Here is a 19,796-nt window from a genome sequence, read left to right as displayed (position 1 = left end):
GGGCCGATTTTCTATGCAAACACGGCTACGCTCTTTCAAAAGGTCCATCATTTTCAGCTCTGTCTTATCCCATTTTATTGATTTAAAATCTATAAGGTCTTTTTGAAGGCTTTCTCACTGGACGCCTGTGATGTGTAAATTCTCTTACATATAGATAACTCTGTAAATAAAACATGCAGATTATGGTAAGCATAAGCCCCATTGGCCTCCGACATAGTATGAATAGAATAACCAATACCCATCTGTGGTCGTCCTTTACATCTGTAGTCACACTGGTCATATATTAGTATTAGATTTAGCCAACATGAACATTAGTGTGTATTGCGCTTATTTTTCTTTATAGAAATCTTACCAGAAAGCTCTATTGAAAAGACAACAATATGTCTAAATGGTTGGGAATACTGAGATGTTTATTCAAGCATTTTTTCCACATAACATTTGAGGTTACTAAAACAAACATCAACTTAATTATTCTCTTTATTTTTCTAACAAGATAGCTCAATAAATAAGTATAATAATACGACACCTTAACAATGTTGACTTAGTGCATTTTTCAGTTCGCTGTCAATCGACAAACCCAGCCTTTGTCGACGACAATTTTTGTAACTCCCGAACGTCAATCTGCTAAAATTTAATTTAATTATGGCACTATGTTGTTTTATACCAAGCTAGATAAATCCCTATATAAAGCATTTGAAAGATCACGATCCCTCTAAGAAAGAAGTTATTTAGGTAGTATGTAGTCCGGAAGTTACAAATGAGAGTTGTTCCATTTTACAGTCCTTTCGTCGATTCTTGTTTGGCTTCATCAATATTATTATTCCTGATAAGTATAATGGCATCTAAAGTAGCCTCCTTCACGTCGTTTAGAGCTGGTGTCCATATAGGTCCAATTATAGGTGCCGTTCGCTTCCCTCCCCATTGGCTAAATATAACCTTTCTCTTGCCGTCATTTTTCAAATTCAAGTCCACGTATGGATGACCAGGCTTAAATAAGGGTGGTAAAGCTGATAGATAGTTCTTAAACGGTAACGCTTCGCGTACGTGGTCTGATTGAGGGCTAATACCATGAATTTTGATTGAGTGCCTCTTTTCATATGTTGGCCTAAATCGGTAATCCGTCATATCTGATGGTAGTTCAGAGGGTGAATAGTTGGATAAAATCCTCGTGAGCGCCGGTATGGAAGTTGAGTAAATTACCCTCTTGACTTTACTGCCGGGGTGGTATACTACTTGACCGCTCCTTTTGCCTCCCCAGGGGCTAAAACGCACCCTTTTGGGCATGCTGGGCTCTCTGCTGCGACTGGCGCGCTTCCAGGTCCACATTTGGTCGACCTTGACGCCTCCCGCCCGCTTGCCGCCCCATGGGCTAAAGCTTCTTTTCCGAAGGCTCAAGGTTTCCGTATTCGTGTCGTTGTCTGAGATGGACTCCTGGTTTATTTGGGGTACAACGGCTCTCTCTTCGGTTTCAGTATTTTTTTGGCTGTCCAGTAGATTTGGTAACCAGTTTCTTGATTCTTCATTAATAGTTCGTCGTTTACGATCGGCGGGAGGATAGTCCCCGCTGGGATAAAATCTGTTGAAGGCGTCCGCGTTATCGATGGGGTCGTTCTGCACGTTGAAATCGCCCTGGGGCGAAAGGCTGTAGTAGTTGACGTATGGGATGTGGGCGTTTAAGTTTGAGAGGCCGGGGGCTAAGAGAGTGTCTGGTGTGGGCCCGACGTTGATGTATTGCAGGCTTGCTGAGCCAAACCAGGACACCAGAAGCCAGTAGTGCAACATGCTTCTGCAAAAATAAAAAAAACGTTGTTCAACAAATGGCAAGCAGATAGGTACCTACAGTGCAAAGCTACATAACACATAGCAGCTTTTATATTATAGATAGTATAGGTACCTATTCATGACTAACGTATCCCTACCAATTCGAAATATGTACATACCTAAATAGGTACCCTGTTTTTGCGCAATATGAAAAAATATTAAGTATTGTATAAGGCAACAGATTTATTTAAATTAGATTCATAATGGAGTCAATTCGAGTCGGGGTTTCTCAAGGGTCTACAGTATATACTTATCGCCTAATATTGACTGTTCAAAATAGGAAAGTGTAGGTACGAGTAAGTTGGTATCAATTAGTAGCCGTTTATGTAGGTACTAGCTTTTGCCCGCGGCTTCGCACGCGTTAGAAAGAGACAAAAAGTAGCCTATGTCATTCTCCATCACGTAAAAAATCACGTCAATTCGTCGCTCCGTTTGGCCGTGAAAGATGGACAAACAAACAGACACACACACATTCCCATTTATAATTATAATATTAGTAATATTAGTATGTGTTTGAGCCGGAACCCAGACATTAAATAAAACAGGTTTAAAATATTACCATTTTAATGGATTTTTAGTACAGTGAGAGGTTCTAGTCTAGGACACGTAACGGAGAGAGAATTTTGGTTAGAAAAGAAGGGCCGCTGGTGCCGTGCACCTTGCTTTTATAGTGACGCTGGCCGCTGCTCATTGAATCAGCGGGGTGACCGGAGGTTGGCTGTCCTGGACAGTGTTGCCAGTCATGGCGTTAACAGTATGGATTAGGATTTTGGTTATGTATTATTGCAGCCATAGGTACGCTAGTACGCGGCTAGTAGGAAGTAGCCACAGTTGCTTTTGGTAACTCTAGTTACCAGCTGTCACCTTTATTTTACTTGATAATACAGTCCAACGAGAATTCTAGAGCAATTGAGTGGCTAGAAGCTCTTCGTTTATTCGTGCACGTGGGGCCTTTGGTTAAATAAATTATAGGTAGTATTTTATATAATTTTAGGATAACTAGGTAATTACTAATTACATCTTTTTTTTCACTTTGAAGGCAAACAAAGACATGACCCAGGAGATGTATAAGTACCTGTTGCCCTTATAATATAACTTTATTACTACATCCTTACATAGGTACCTACAATTATGATTTGTTAAAATAGCGAAATTGTTTAAAATAATAAATAAATATACTTAATCCATTACAAATACGTAGACCCTATTGTACTAAAAGGGCATGCTCTAGTGTTACGGGGCCTTCGTGGTTGAAATGGAGTATACTAAGTAGGTACGTAAAATTTGTGTAGGTAGGTGACTAGGTATAGCTACCTACGCGTGTCATCTACGATGTCGCGCAGATTTATCAAATTTAACCTTTAACAAGATCTATAGCAGTGACAGTGATTGGACACTGTCACACTGTCTTGATAGGGTGATTCCGGCTCCGTTCGCCTCGCATTGCTCTGTAGCAATTATTAGGGTTGGGACAACTTGACGTCCCTTTGCGTGCACTACCGCAACTAGATAATTACTTGATTTTGACAACCCTGAACAATCGAAAAGGATCGTGCCGATTCGACCCTAGACCGCTTTTAAACTTCGGTTTTGTAGGAAGTATCCTTTCTGTACGTAAGTACTAAGTTATTTATTCTGTGGCAGTAATCCAAGCCTGTCGCGGAATGCCGTCATGTGCCATTTTGAAAACATTTCCCGATCACAATAAGCAGGTCGATCTCAAAAGACGTCAACATTGCTTGTTTGCCGAACTCGCTGACAATAGCGGCTATCGGAATATTAAAGTGCTGCAAGAAAACGAGGAGTAATCCACATCGTCTAAACAAACATTACTAAGACCTCATTAGAATGAGCTTTGTTTTCTTTGTACTTCTTGAAATGAAGTAATGCGTGAAATTAACCTGTCACAGAATACTGTGACGGTAGTCTGTGGGTACGGTAGTAAAATAAACTTCATGCAAAACTAAACTTTGTTAGCAATTTTCGTAGACAGTAATACTTTTCGGCTATTTTGAGTTGTCAATATTTTTCTTCTTAGATAATTACCCTGAGAGGCCACACACTCAAAGAAGGACGTCAGTCGTCAAGTTTTGCCAAATGCCAACCTACCTAGGCCTACGTCCTCACTTTTACGTGATAAAAAAAAACTGTTTTTTTTTTATGGGATAGGAGGCAAACGAGCAGACAGGTCGCCTGATGGTAAGCGATCACCGCCGCCCATGGACACCCGAAACACCAGAGGTGTTGGAGGTGCGTTGCCGGCCTTTAATAGTTGTTGTGTTGCACATCAATACGATTCGACCGAAACTAGGCTGGTAATACAGTACCTATTTGTAATAAGTATATTAATTTATTATTTATATGCAGCTTTCCATGACAAGAGGGTCCTTAAGTAAATACAGCAAGGACACGGACGTTTTCTTCTGAAATTACAAGCGAAATTAGTCTTTGTTACTGCACTGCACACTGCAGATGAACTATAAGGACCGTTTAGACCTGGAACGCCACATATATATCCGTTTATCCTGTATCTTCAGAATTAACCCAGGTAACGAGTTTTTTCCGAAAGTCCCTCGCGATGTTTTTCTTTACCAAAGAGCAACTATTCTTCGTATGTTCTTTACTTCCTAAAAACACATCCTAAGCCACAATCTCAAGTGTAGGTGGACATCAGAAACTAATTCCAAAATTCTACGAATCCGCTGTACCTACTTAATATACTTACTTAATCCCGGTAAGGGCATTTATTAGTTTGATGAGCACAGATATTTGTTCCTGAGTCATGGATGTTTTCTATGTATATAAATATTTATATATTATATACATCGTTGTCTGAGTACCCATAACACAAGCCTTCTTGAGCTTACCGTGGGCCTCAGTCAATCTGTGTAAGAATGTCCTATAATATTTATTTATTTATTTACTTAGTAAGACACATGCAACTAACAAAGCACGTGTACCTAAGTCCCCTTTCACATTATCCGATCCCATATCGGATGTCGGAAGGATTTCAATGGAAAAAATCCAAGATGGCGCCATCTATGGGATATCGGTTCTACATCCGATATCGGGTCGAATAATGTGGAAACGCACTAAACTTAAAAACAATTTTTCCTGTAAATGTACCTACGCTTACCAACACCTATAGAGATATTATATTAGGTAATAATTTTATCCTTACCACTTCAATGCCCGCTCGATGATACTGGATTTATATAATATACACCGTGTTTCACTTAACACTAAAAACCTGAAAACCGTTTGTTCAGAATCGAGAGTAGAATCGATTGAGCTATATCTTGATGGGGGTAATATTTTTATTTAAATTAGTATGATTAGTTATTTTTTACGTGCCTATTCTATTGTATTCGTAATACAACATTGTGTATATCGCATTGCTAGAGGTTGTTTACCTTTTTCAGTATTTAGGGTATTAATACAATACAACATAGTACAAGCTTTGCTTAGTTTGGGGCTAAGTTGATCTGTGTAAGATGTCCCCAATATTTATTTATTTATTTATTTTATTATTTATTTAACACTGGCTGGTTACTTGGGCGATTATTTTTTCCGCTACGAGTTTGACGTTGTTTGTCAGTTTAATCTTAATGTTTATCATAAGTCATAACAAATTGAACTCGTACCTAATTACAACCTTGTCATTCTGAATATTGGGTTTAAATTTGCTTACTGCGATTACCTGTCCAATTTGAAGTTTACTGTGATAAAGCTTTAAAGTGGTTTACAATGACATCTTAGCTGTCTATTGGTAAACCTTATGTCGTTGCAGTAACGTACACAAATAAATAGTTTTATGGTTTATGATGGTAGTTAGCAATTATTTTATTGAGTGTAGAGCTAAAAGTCAAGTAGAGCTAAAAGTCAAGTAAAATTCAATTTAAAAAAAAGTAACCATCAGATTAAAAGATGAATACTCTAGATGAGTTTAAAAAAATAAAAATCTGTTGGGGTGTCTGAGGTTTTGAGTGATACCGGAAACACGTTGTATACTGTATGAAAAATAAAACAAAATGTATGTTTTTCATCTCGACTGTCACTAGCCAATTACACCTTACTGCGAATGGCAGCGTGTGCGGACAATTTAACGGTGACCGTTTTTTTTTCGGACCCTCTTTACGGTTCGTAGTAATTATGTGCTATGCTAGCCCACGCAAGTAGCTTGACAAAAAAAGTTTTTCAGTTTATAAGCCGTTGATAAGCTAAACACTATTGATATTTATTTCTATTATTAACGGTCTGACTCCCCCGAGTAATAGACCTGCGTTCCTGTAATTATTAAAATCATATAGGTTCTGAAAGGTAGTATAGAAAAAATACATAGTAAACTTTGCGCTTAGATTTAGTGGCCACTGGCCATATGTGGCAAGTCGTGTATTCAGTTTATGTTTATGCATGAGTTATATGACACTCTAAGGGCCAGTTGCATCAACTACATTTGACAAACACATCATCGTCACGCAGCAGACGTTTATGGAACTTACAATAAAATTTGGACAGATGGTTTGATGCAACCGGCCCTAAGTAGTAATATTTCCTACTTGGAAGGGATTCTAAACGGAGCCAAGTTGGGCCAATATTTTTATAACATTATTGCGCTGTCAGCTATATACTCCCTTTCAAACTCAATAACTTGGAAATAAGTAAAAGTAATGTACGCGTAATCAGATGATTTTAATACTTTCTTGTGATATATGAGAAAACTTTGCAAACACTTATTTTATTTTGTAAAACTAATATTTACAGTCTGCTGAAAGAAATTGTTTTTACAGGTATTGTTTTTATGCATGCTGTAGAGATCCTCAGTCTTTGATAAGGGACAGGAAGAAATAGTACATTACGTCAGACGAAGACGAAGAAAGAAGGGCTTACACGATGAGTAGGTATTCGCTACGCTCAGCCGGATAGTGATACGAAGCCTGTATGCCCTTTTCAAGGCGAAGAATTTATAGTGCTTTTCTCAAACTTGCAATGAAATAGGTTAAAAAACTGACCTTGAAAACCTTCCATTTTAAGAAGTTTTCATACGTCGTCATATATCTTACTTTGGATTTTGGGGGCAGTAAGTTACTCACGTCTACTTCTGCCTCCGCTCGCAATTCTGGAGGTGTATCTACACTTTAAAGCCACATCCACATCACTTTTGTCCGAACTCATTTTGAAATTTGAAAAAGCTCTTGATAAAATATTTGATAAATCCGAGGAAACATATATTTTTATTTCATTTCCGCGCTTAACCTTTTTTTAATCTGTTTAAGATAACGTTTTAACCGGTAACATTTACCGCATTATAGTCTGGCAAAAAAGAGTAGAAATTAATAGGAGGCTCCACCGTCTATGTAAAACGTTTTGCAGTTCTATGAAATTCCATTATGGCCGGTGTACACATGGGGCCAACGGTTGGTCCAACCCTTGGTGGAACCCCTTGGCCAAGCGTGTAGAGGGCTACTTGGCCGTATGTTGGCAGTTGGCGCTAGCGCTGGCCGGCCAACCGACTAGTGTCGGTTTTTTGTCCACACATCAAAGGATCTTGACGGCAATGGCCAACTGCGTTCACACGTTGGCGCCTCATTCAGTTTGTCGTCAGCCGTCAGAGAGGACAGTAGTAAAAGATTTACGAAAATAATAAGATTATCTATACCAATAATAGTGTTGATTTTATGAAATACAATACCCATGCAAATCTTTAATGTATTGGCTAAAAAAGATAAATGTGCTTATCAGAATATTCAAAAAATTGTTAATATTTCAGATAATTTAATTTTATCACGAGGTTATTATTTATTAATTAAATTTTTCTGACAACGTGAATGACCTAGAATTACCTAGCCTTTTCCATTCTACGTCCATCTTTTATGAAGGGCCAATGCCAAGTGATTGGTTCACCAATGTGTAAACAGCGACTCTTGTTTTGGCCAAGGGGTTCACCAAGGGTTGTTCCAACCGTTGGCCCCATGTGTACAGCGGCCAACATATCATCCTCACTCAACGAACCAGACCCGACCTAATTTGAAGTACGTAATGACAATGACAACATTTCATTGGGACTTTCGATTGATCCATGGAACATGGCGGATCGTTCTTCAAATATGTATTTTTTATTTTTGCATTCTGCTGTTTAATGTATAAGTTTGATAGGATATTATGCAGTTAATAGCCTACGCAAAGGGTGCAGTTGGTGAAGAATTCGTTTGGAGATGCGAATATCCAATTCTATGGACATCACTCGGCAGTTCGTGGTCCCGGCCGCCATCATGCTTTGTACTGCTGCTCCAGCTATCCTCCAGTGCAACGTGAAGGCCTAATCACTTACATGCACACATCGGTGTTTTTTATATCTATGTAATACACTTGTCATTGGCAAAGGCCTACGAGGCTGCCATATTGAATAAGTGAATGAACATTTCATTGCAAGTTTGAGAAAACGATTGTTATGTATTACAGGTTATTATTCCACACAATTGTTACTGTTAAATTATATTAAGAACCAACGAATTCAGCTGAGGCTATAGAATGTCAACCAAGGGATGTAATTCAAGTGTACACGCCTTATTGACAGCGGCATTTTGATGCTCTAACAGGAACTTGTGAAGTAAAACGTCAATTTCTATTCGCATTACATAACTTATGAAAATACATTACATAACCTAAGTACTGGCGGCTTGCTACCTATTCTAAACTTCACCCAGTTACATTTTTGGATAAAATCCATACCTACCTTTGATTAAAGTAAAATAGCGGAAGATAGGTGACGCGCCACTCAAATGTGGCCCTCAAAAATCAAGCTCCGGGAGCTTGATTGCTTTCAGTTGCAATCGGCACTGCGTGCGCATCGGATGTCGTGAGACGTGTGACGTGAGGAAATTATAAATTATTTTTTATTGGTAAAACGTAACCAAAATGCTTTCGTGTGCTTTTATGCGTTGCACAAACCATTCTAAAAGGAAAAACAAATCGCAGGGAATCACATTTCACTCGTAAGTACATGAAAAAAAATATTTTCTAAGATAATTTATAAATTCAGTCTTTGTTTTGACGGCCATTTTGCAGAGCGGGATAGAAATATAAGTTTCATTGACGTGCGACCAAATACGCATGATACATTAATGACGCTCAAAGATTGCCTTTTGAGATTTGCCTTCGCGGTAGCGTCAGCATAAAATGTTGATCATAATAAATAATTCATTTAATAATACTTTTACCTGGTATTGATTGTTGATTGATTATATTATTTTTTTGTTAAATGATATTTGACCTCATTTTTGCAACAAACTTTAGTAGTACATTATTTTGTTATTTTTATTTACAAATAATAAAATGATGATCAACTAAAGTTTGTTGCAAAAATGCTTGCCTTATCAACAAGATTTTTTTTAATTCACTCGCACCAAATATATTTATTTGTTTTCTAGTTTTCCTGGAGATGAACTTGTCAGACAAAAAAGGCGTATTGTAGTGCGTAAACAACGACAAGAGCCAGACTGGACGCCTCGACTTTTCTCGCTATAGTGAGGGGAAAAGTTTTGTAAATAACTATTATTCTAAGTATAGGAAAGTACCCTATCGTAAGCAATTTTTATAAAGTTTGTCTTAAAGAAAAATATGAGGTCACTATTTTAGTTCCATCAATTTCTGCCATCTATTCTATTTTCAAAAAGTAATAGTGTGTTGTGAGTGAGATTAGGGTTGCAAATAGAAAAAAAAACTAAATGTTTTTTTTTTCAGAATAGGGTGGAGCGAAAAAACACTTTTCTGGAATTAGCAAACCTAATAGTTATCAATCAATGCCCCTTAGTCTATGAAGCCTTTGTGCAAATTTTCAGATTTTTAAATCAACATCTTCTGCCTCCGCAATAAGTTTGAAATTTTGAAAATCTCATACAAACCTGAAAATTCAACTTTTAGATAAAAATTTTTTTTCGGCAGTATTATGTTCAGTATACATTATTGATACATATTATTACAAGAAACTACCAAAAATTGCGAAAATAGCGTTAAAAATCGCCAATTTTCAGTATTTTAGCGGCTATTTTGGCGAATGTACTGAAACTAGACAAACTTTGGCGATTCTTGACGCTACTTTCGCAACTTTTTGTAGTTTCTCATAATGATATGTATCAATAACATATACTAAACATAATACTGCCGAAATTTTTTTTTTATCTGAAAGTTGAATTTTTAGGTTTGTATGAGATTTTCAAAATTTCAACCCTAATGCGGAGGCAGAAGATGTTGATTTAAAAAGCCGAAAATTTGCACAAAGGCTTCATAGACTAAGGGGCATTGATTGATAACTATTAGGTTTGCTAATTCCAGAAAAGTGTTTTTTCGCTCCAATCACTACACATTATAATTATAGTAAAAGAAAGTTGCGTCGCGAAAGTTGTCGCGTCTGTCTGTGTGCCTCTATATGTGTGTGTGTGTTCGCGATAAAGCCGATAAAGTGAAAAATACTGAACACACTTATTCTTGAGGAAAGTTTCATTATATAACATGTTAAGGTTTTCTTTTAAATCTATTGAGATATGACGATATTTAAAAGATGAAATAAAAATAATTGAGTCATAAATTATTATCCACTTTCACTTTACGCAAACTATCAATATCCAAAGAAAAGGTGGACCGTCCATGAAGCTTCATAAGTTTTCCGGTTATATTTACGGATCAGTAATTTACAAGTTATCGCGTTTAGTAACCTAACCGTAAGGGTATGAGGACTTGTGGACCTTTAGCGTTTCCACGGCAATCGTATAAGTTTAACTATTGATCTGATCATATTACAGTTTGGAAAAGATAGGGTCAGTGGGGGTAATTATGACACATTCGATATTTTGGGTAATTAAAACCAAAAAAATAACATTAAAAATATCATAATTTTTAATGTCAATTCTAGCCAAAAACTTAAAGAAAAGGGAAAATAAGTGGAGTCCGTCAGGGTTGAAAAATTTTAGTACAATTTGTTTCTTGTTGGAAAATTTCTTATCATTCTCCCCCACTCTGTCTTATATTTACCCATCCGGTTCAAAATCCTTAGGATTTGGAAGTGATTCGTTGTCTTGTATTTAATCTACGGCGGGGTGTTATAAGTTTGACGTGTCTGTTTGTGTGTGTCTGTCTGTCTGTCTGTGTGTGTGTCTGTTTGTGGCATCGTAGCTCCAGAACGGATGAGCCGATTTAGTTTTTTTTTGTTTGAAAGCTGAGTTAGTCGGGAGAGTTCTTAGCAACGTTTCATGAAAATCTGGTCGGGTTTTTTTTTTTTTTTATTGGAATATTTTGGACGATTTGGAATACTGATGACAAAAAGTAACAGTATACAAATCTGGCGTTGTCATAAAAATATAAGCTTACCTAATAATTGTACTTGTTATTGGTTCACGATTTTGATAATTGAAACGATGTTCTTTTTGTGGTTGCCCACTTTAGATTGAATGGGCGCTATTATTCTAACAGCGGTTCTAGAGGTAATATTTTTCCGTACTCAGGGGAAAGAGATAAAATTTGTAGTTATGCAAATTTGATAAAACGTCTAATTGTATCTCGTCACCGAATTATTATCTTAGGAGTCCCCAAGATTCCCTAAGGAAACGAATCGCTGGTGTCAAATATTTGAAAGGGCACCTTGGATACTTATCTACCTCAAAATGTAGAGACTTTAAGTAGCTGAATTTGATATAATAGATTTTTTTTCTTATACTATACATTAATTGGTATGTGTACGAGTATAATTATAATAATTAATATATATAATACACTTCGGTAACAATATTTTATACAAAATGGTCACATGGTAATTAATTAGTCACATAATAAGGGTGTATGGTGACTGTGGTGTCACGTCACAGTTGTAGGCCATTCATTGCGTCGAATCTAACATAGCTGCATCAGCACATGTTTTATCTCGGTCTCGGTGTGTTTACTTGTTATATACCAATCAGCTATGCAAGTTGAATTCATTCCCGCCATTGCTATGGGCAGTATGGGCTAATGAACACGATTGGTTGATATCAAATACATCGTAGCAAATAATATTCTGCTTATTAAACATGTAAAACATGTCGAGCGACCTTCGACAATTTTACGTGAGTTACCCGATTTTACATGTTTAATATGTCAGTGTCTCACGGTAGTTTTATTATTAAATATTCTGCTTGAAAGTACCCTTAAAGTTTAAAAAAAGTAGGTGAATAAATCTTATCGAAAAATTAAAATTTTGGAAAAACCCATGACCGCGACATAGTAGGCCGATTTTCATGAAACATGGCTAAGAACACTCCCGACTAACTCAGTTTTCAGACACAAAAAAATAAGTCTAAATCGGTTCATCCGTTCGGGAGCTACGATGCCACAGACAGACAGACACGTCAAACTTATAACACCCCGTCGTTTTGGCGTCGGGGGTAAGAAAAATAGTTTTGATAAGTTCTGACTTTTGTACGCGTTCTTTAAGTTCTTTGTGAATCCATAAATAGATTTAAATAAAACCGTTTTGATTGTTTGGAATCCTCTGCGATGTCCATGTCAGTGACTGCGTGAATGTTTGGTGACAAAGGAGTATATTTGGAATGCTTTGAGAGTGGGTTCGGTGTTGTCTCTATGACTGCATAGCATGTGGGAACTCTCCATTGTAGGTGTAGGAAAATCTAGAGAGAGGCATTAAAAATAAAATGGCTAGTTCTATTCAAGTTATCATCATCACCAGGCAATCCAGGCATGTGCCGTGGTCTTATTTCGTTTTGGGATTAGGGGTTATATTTATCGTACTTATTACATTGTTTTGTAATTCAGGCGATTTTCCGCAACTCAACATCCAGCGCCTATTTTGCGTGATATCCCTACCTATACCGCCCTACTATAGATATATTATTTATGCTCTTACGAAGAGTTTATGAGTACTTGGACTACCAACCAGCTACTAGTACTTGGTACCTTGGTACTAACCAGCGGTTAGAATAGAATATGAGTATAAAAATGAAATGAAAGCATAAAAGACAAATAATTGTCACACAAAATATCACTACCTATTCTTATTTCTGTAGTTACAAGTAGGTAATTCATACAACAATATAAATATTAGATGTGGTCCTCTTCGCAAAGTAAATATGTTTTTGTGTTGATATTATTAGGGATAAAGTTTTGAATGATTCACGGTTATTTTCATAAAGGTAATCACGGTGTATATCCCGGTCAATACAAGTCTAATTATTAGGGATATTCGGATATTTAGATTGACAATAAATATTATATCAAGTACGTTTGGTTATTAATATTTAGCATAGTATTATAGGCATGTATAGCATAGTTTTTCATGAATTAATTATGACTATTTTTATCTAGTATTATAAAAGTAAGGTAGAGATATCTAAGAAATTGAATTCGCTCGATAGAAATAATCACTTCCAACAAATCTAAAATATATGAAATTAAAATTAGTTTATTTAATATATAAACTTTTAACTTTTTACAAGAACATATATCAACAAAAATGTAGAGATACCTACTGTATAATGCAATATGCTGTAAAATGTTGTTACATTCTTGATATCAGTCGGGAAATGTGCGTAGTGCGTTGTCTGTTGATTGTTTTCAATTCGTTACGCAATTTTCAGAATCGGGAGACTTGTTGCATGCTCGTTGTTCATGGTCCCATACAAAGCTCACGTTGTCACGTTGCATCGCAATAGATATAATACTAGTTTTTGCCCGCGGCTTTGCTTGCGTCAAATTCGAAAATTGCGAATGCTTCATACCCCCAATAAAGCATTGAAATCTGTCTAAAAAATTACTTTTTTCACATTCTGAATGTAGATTATCGCTTAATGTTTATGTAATTAACACAAAAACAATATTCTTATTAAAATTTTACCTTCACAAAATAAATATTATAAGGTTGAGATGATGAGTTAATTTTTGTTAACGATTTACGCTAATTGGGGGTCCCCAATTCTGCAAATACCCACACACACACTTTCCCATTTATAATATTAGTGTGGATTAATGCATGCAAATATTACAACTCTATTCTTTTCTAATTCAACAAGTAAGAGTACCTACGCGTCAACACTAGAATCAATCACAGGCGACTTGAGGTCATGAGTTAATGCTAAACCCCAAAGCAATAGTTTTATTTATTATGATCGATTAGATCCTTACTTAATAATTCATTATGTTTTTCTTATTTTATTATTTATTGAAAGTATTCATAACTATGGGTAGTATAGGTACTTATTACTTAATCTGTTTAATTTTCTCATAGGTAGACTCTACATACACGCTACAATCGATGGAATCAGGCGTTACTTTGCAGAAATCCATGTTAGGTCATTTTCGCAAGAACAATCACAAAAAAAAAATTAAGGTAGGTTAATTTTATGTTTTTCCTACTTCAGAATCACGAACCCTTTCGATCTAGGGCAAAAAAAAGAGACAAAAAAACGGTCCCAAAATTTTCTGTTACTTTACATACTTTCCACTTTGTAACCGTTGTACAAAGTGTTTGAAAAATGGTAACGAAGTGGAAAAAATAAATTTGGGACGCTTTTTTTACCTAGTAGGATCGAAATAAGGGCTCGTGACTCTGAGTAGGAAAAACATTAAATTTACCTATTTTAGAAAAAAAAAGTTTTTGAATCTTTTTTCGCGAAAATGCCCGTTAATCAAAATCTAGAACAGTCCTAGTCCTAGCACTGATTGACTTGCTCGTTATATATTCGCGGATTAACAAATACATGTTCTAGATTTTTTTATACACGCTATAGGTGCTTAAGTATTTTATGGCGCTTAAGTATTTATTATTTATTATTTTAGGTACCTACAAAAAGCAAATAAAGTTAAACCGTAGGTAGTAGACCTTCGCCATCAGTTAAATAGAGTTATAAATGATCTTAAGACGCTGACAACACCCAATGGCAACACTCGAGACCAATCTTTGCAATTTTTTCTATCAAGCCGATTTCATTAAATCGTGTATCGAGAACGGCTATGTTCGTTGAAATATAATGAATAATAACATATAATTTACTTGCCTTACTAAAACTGATAGTTTGTCTTAAAAAAACTGCGCAAGTAACATCAATTTTTCGCAATTGGGTGTTGTCAGCCCCTTAATATGTGCTCAAAACGCGGGAGGTTTATGTTCTGTCCTTCCAGTGTTTCGAGTGCCATTGGTCGGTGATCGCTTACCATCAAGCGACCATCTCATAAAAAAAATGACAACATACTTTTACAGGTTCTTAATTACTTAACAATAATACAATATATACAAACTACTGTTATTCATGATTCGCGCCTGCATTTCGCTTTTTATCCCCCGACGCAAAAACGACTGGGTGTTATAAGCTTATAAATTTGACGTGTCTGTCTGTTTGTCTGTCTGTCTGTGTGTGTGTCTGTCTGTGGCATCGTAGCTCCCGAACGGATGAACCGATTTAGATTTTTTTTTTGTTTGAAAGCTGAGTTAGTCGGAAGTGTTCTTAGCCATGTTTCATGATAAATCGGACCACTATGTCGCAATCAGGACTTTTTTTTTCAAAATTTTAATTTTGTGGTTAGGTTAGTTTATCATTTTAGCGCGAGCGAGGCGCAAGGGTGAAACAAGATGGCACCATTTAGACATCGTTTTGACATCAAAAAGTAAGTCCGAATAAAATTAGCCTCATGATCATGATCAAACAACAAATATTATTTAGACCACTGACATAATTTATATAACAAGGGTTGCCTCAAATCCCTTATCAATCAGAAATGATACCGACTCCTATGTATCTCTTTAGTACCTATGTATACTAAAGGCATATTCATAGAAATAATAATATCGGGTAGGTAAAATTTAATTTATGGATTGTATTCTATAAGTTATAACTGTTATAAGTTTAGATTTTAATTTTAGTTTGTAATTTTAATAAGGCTTTTATTGTTTTTACTTATTATGTATTGTTAAATAGAAATAAATATTATTAACGCAATTTATATATCAACTCAGTGTAAACTATCTCAATTATATGATTTGGCCCGTGTGGTGACGGATTAAGAATTTCACTGCCCCTTCTTGCCTTGGGTGTCTTAGAAGTTGACTATGGGATATGGGTTAAATTATGTTATGGGCGATGGGCTAGCAACATGTCACTGCAATATCACTATTTCGTTTTCTTTTAACCCCTTAATTGCTAAGAATGGCACTGTTACTTTAGTAGTTTCACGTAGATACTCTGCCTATACCTACATATAACTCAATTTTGCGAATAGAAGCATGATGATATTAATATTGCTTTTAAAAAATACGGAGCACAAATATTTACTTAAGCAACTATTCCAGAGTATCCAAAAATATGTAATCAGTTAGTTACCTTCCTACATACAAATACTAATATAAAAAATAACGCAAAGTTTTGATTTGTACTTTGAAATGATTTCTGATCCACGCTTAAATGCTGTATTTCACAAAGACAACATGGAAACATTTTGTAAATAGGTTCTAGAAAATGTAACTGTGCGTATACTGTAGGTGACTATATTTTAATTTTATGGCTACTTCATAATTTTATTTCTACTCAAAAATAGGTCCTATCATAATCAAATTATTTCCCACTTGACGATCGATAAATTAATCTAAAATATTGTAAATATATGTAATATTAAAAAATAAATGAATTGAAATCTTTGTTTTGCACCAATTTCAAACGATGCTAAGAATATTAAATGGAGTAATTCCTATTTCTATCCGTACAAATTTAGACGAACTCTAAGTCACTTCCGAATAATAAAAATCACTGAAAGGAAGGTGCATAAACTTGCACCTTGAAGTACGATTAACAAGTTCGACGCGAAGAAATAGCAATAAAAAGTTCAAACTCGATATGTCATAGACGCTTTAGTCAAACATCCAAATTTGTGTAAACTTAACGGGATTTCTTTTTCACTGGATTTGTATTATATATTAAAAAGTTAATATCTAGTTAAAATGCACCTATGATATTTAGTGTCGAATATAATATATTTACGTAGGTAATTATTTAAGTATAAAGTACTCAACGCAAATGTTTGATATCAAACTAGTAGGCAAATAGGTATTATAGATTTTTTATATTTAAGTACGGGTAATATACTAAACAAAAAAAAACCGGCCAAGAGCGTGTCGGGCCACGCTCAGTGTAGGGTTCCGTAGTTTTTCGTATTTTTCTCAAAAACTACTGAACCTATCAAGTTCAAAACAATTTTCCTAGAAAGTCTTTACAAAGTTCTACTTTGGTGATTTTTTTCATATTTTTTAAACACATGGTTCAAAAGTTAGAGGGGGGACGCACTTTTTTTCCTTTAGGAGCGATTATTTCCGAAAATATTAATATTATCAAAAAACGATCTTAGTAAACCCTTATTCATTTTTAAATACCTATCCAACAATATATCACACGTTGGGGTTGGAATGAAAAAAAATATCAGCCCCCACTTTACATGTAGGGGGGGTACCCTAATAAAACATTTTTTTCCATTTTTTATTTTTGCACTTTGTCGGCGTGATTGATATACATATTGGTACCAAATTTCAGCTTTCTAGTGCTTACGGTTACTGAGATTATCCGCGGACGGACGGACGGACGGACGGACGGACGGACGGACGGACGGACGGACAGACAGACATGGCGAAACTATAAGGGTTCCTAGTTGACTACGGAACCCTAAAAATGAGATCGGCAGTAAATATCAAGTTAATAATTATTTACACTTCTGAAATTTATTAGTATTTTGTTCCTATATTAACCATTGATTTATTCTAAACCAACCTATATTGTAAACCATTGATTTTTCAAAGATAAATTCAATAGAGGTTGTTTTAAATTATTGAAATATTTGTTACCCCAAAAATATATTATTAACATTTTTTTTATCAAGCAATAACTTCTGAGAACGATACCTATTACAATTTTTTAACTTAAAGGATGAAATAGAGAAAATTACACCTTCAGCAGGCCTTGAACCAGTGACCATTTTGATAGGACCTCTATAGTCCAAAAGGTCACTCGCAGGTGTGCATTTTTCCATCTTTCTTTAAAAAAAAATTAAAAAGTTAAGTTTCATTTTTTAATCAATTATTCTATATAGTTAATCATTCGACTAATCGCGTTTTATCCAGTTGGTTTTCACAAAACAATATTTTCTTCCGGAATAAAATTTGAAATCCTTATCCAATTATCCACGATTCCTAGATACAAAGATGTAAAATGGCAACTAAGTATGAACCACTGACCTGTTTGCGCGCTGTCCACTCATTACATGGGTGCTGTTTACGATAGTGAGTCGGTTGACAGCCAGGGATGTTATGATGTCGACGCTGGGCGAAGCTAGTCTTATATACAGCCGAGCTGGAGCGTTAGCAGAAGCGAGTCTTCAAATCCGATATTTTTGGAGTTCGTTGATATACCTACTTGTAGGGTTATATCTCACGCAAAAGGTATGGAAACAATATGTTATAAGCTTACAGTAGATAGCTCCAGAAGATTAAACATTGTCAATGATACTAAATGAAATACTTTATTTAAAATTATATTTGGAAAGAGTTACAGCCCATTTTAACTGCCTTAATACATAATGGTGAATTGGCTTGCGTAACCAGAATGCTAGCTTTTTATAATGTTCTTGTTCTGTTAAATACTAATCACTTTACGAACTCTATTTGTTTTCTTTGCCTTTACTCTTTCCTTGAGTTCATACACTTAGGTACTTGGTTGAAATTAATTTATTAACAGTTTTGATCTGGTATAATAGGTTTTGACTGTGTTGTAATATTTAAGTTAGGTTTTTTAATTCAATAATCTAAGCACATTTATTATGTAATTAAAGGCTTTTCAGCGGACAGGATCAATTTCATAGGCTGTTAGGTGAAAATTTACCTACCCTCTTGCCGCCCAATATACATTCAGATGTACATTTGGTTTCAATGGAATTTTAACTTTCGTGTAAACAAATAAAATTGCATTTCTTTTGTTTCTAATTTTTTTCGAACAAATGAAACTCGACTGCATTTCAAGTGCTACAAGAATCAAAATTCCCTAGCAAAAGTTTTGTATGCTAAGCGTTACGAGGCTATAATAATAGTACATTGTGCAACAAGGGGAGGAAGTTGAATATTACTAACGAGAGTAAGTTTAATCGCGACGGCTTGCCGGAGCGATTTAAAGACTCGAGTTAGTAATATTCATACTCCCCAAGTTACACACAATGTTTTTCATCACACTCGCAATGTAAAAAATATGTAAATAGATGTAAAAAAGTTAAGTACGGTACAAGAAATTTCATTCTTCCCAGGACATTCTTACACAGATTGACTGAGGGGAGAACGACTTTTCTATAACTCATCTGTGCTCATCACACAAATAAATGCCCTTACCGATTCGAACTCGGGACGCGGCGTAGCAGGCAGGGTGCAATAGCACATTTAAAGTGCAAATGTTTTTAAAACGTTTTGTTCCAAAATTGCCTAACCAAAACGTGACGGCCTAGCTTCAGCGAAGCACCGCAGAGAATAAAAAGATGTTCTTCCGGGGTCTTTCAGTCCAATATTTATCAAAGATATGAAATTGAATTACTAGTGTTACTACTACTCACTGACTCCCTAGCATTGAACAAAAGATAAAGACCAATATAAAACTGATAGAAATATTTTTTGCTGTCGCTACGGCCGACCAACTGTTGAATTGCAATGGCACAATCGCGCAGCATCGTAGGTTGAAACACCCTATCCCTAGTCCCCTTCATTAGTACCAGCATAACTTCTTGGTGGGATACATTTTAAAATACTAGAATACAAATTGTCTATTCTGTGGGTATATTCATTTAGTCACTACACAAAAAATAAAAATAAATATTAATAGGTATGGTTATTTCACCAATAAAATTTCTAGTAACTATTTAAAAAAAATTACACTCATATTTATTTATTTAGATCAGGCTGCTTATTTTATGCA

The 19,796-nt window shown here is 35.5% G+C and overlaps 1 protein-coding gene across 1 annotated transcript; it reads right to left on the bottom strand.

Moving 5' to 3' along the window:
- Positions 1-461: 461 nt before the first annotated feature.
- Positions 462-18,139, bottom strand: LOC125227262. The gene is made up of 2 exons (XM_048131526.1): positions 18,080-18,139; positions 462-1,786 (listed from the first exon to the last, which is right to left on the bottom strand). The coding sequence occupies exons 1-2, from the start codon at positions 18,100-18,102 to the stop codon at positions 775-777; spliced, it is 1,035 nt and encodes a 344-aa protein (XP_047987483.1). The 5' UTR covers positions 18,103-18,139; the 3' UTR covers positions 462-774.
- Positions 18,140-19,796: the final 1,657 nt, after the last annotated feature.

Source organism: Leguminivora glycinivorella, chromosome 1 (genome assembly GCF_023078275.1).
Source record: "Leguminivora glycinivorella isolate SPB_JAAS2020 chromosome 1, LegGlyc_1.1, whole genome shotgun sequence".
In the NCBI taxonomy this organism is placed as follows: domain Eukaryota; kingdom Metazoa; phylum Arthropoda; class Insecta; order Lepidoptera; family Tortricidae; genus Leguminivora; species Leguminivora glycinivorella.
This window is presented reverse-complemented; position numbering and strand designations above follow the sequence as displayed.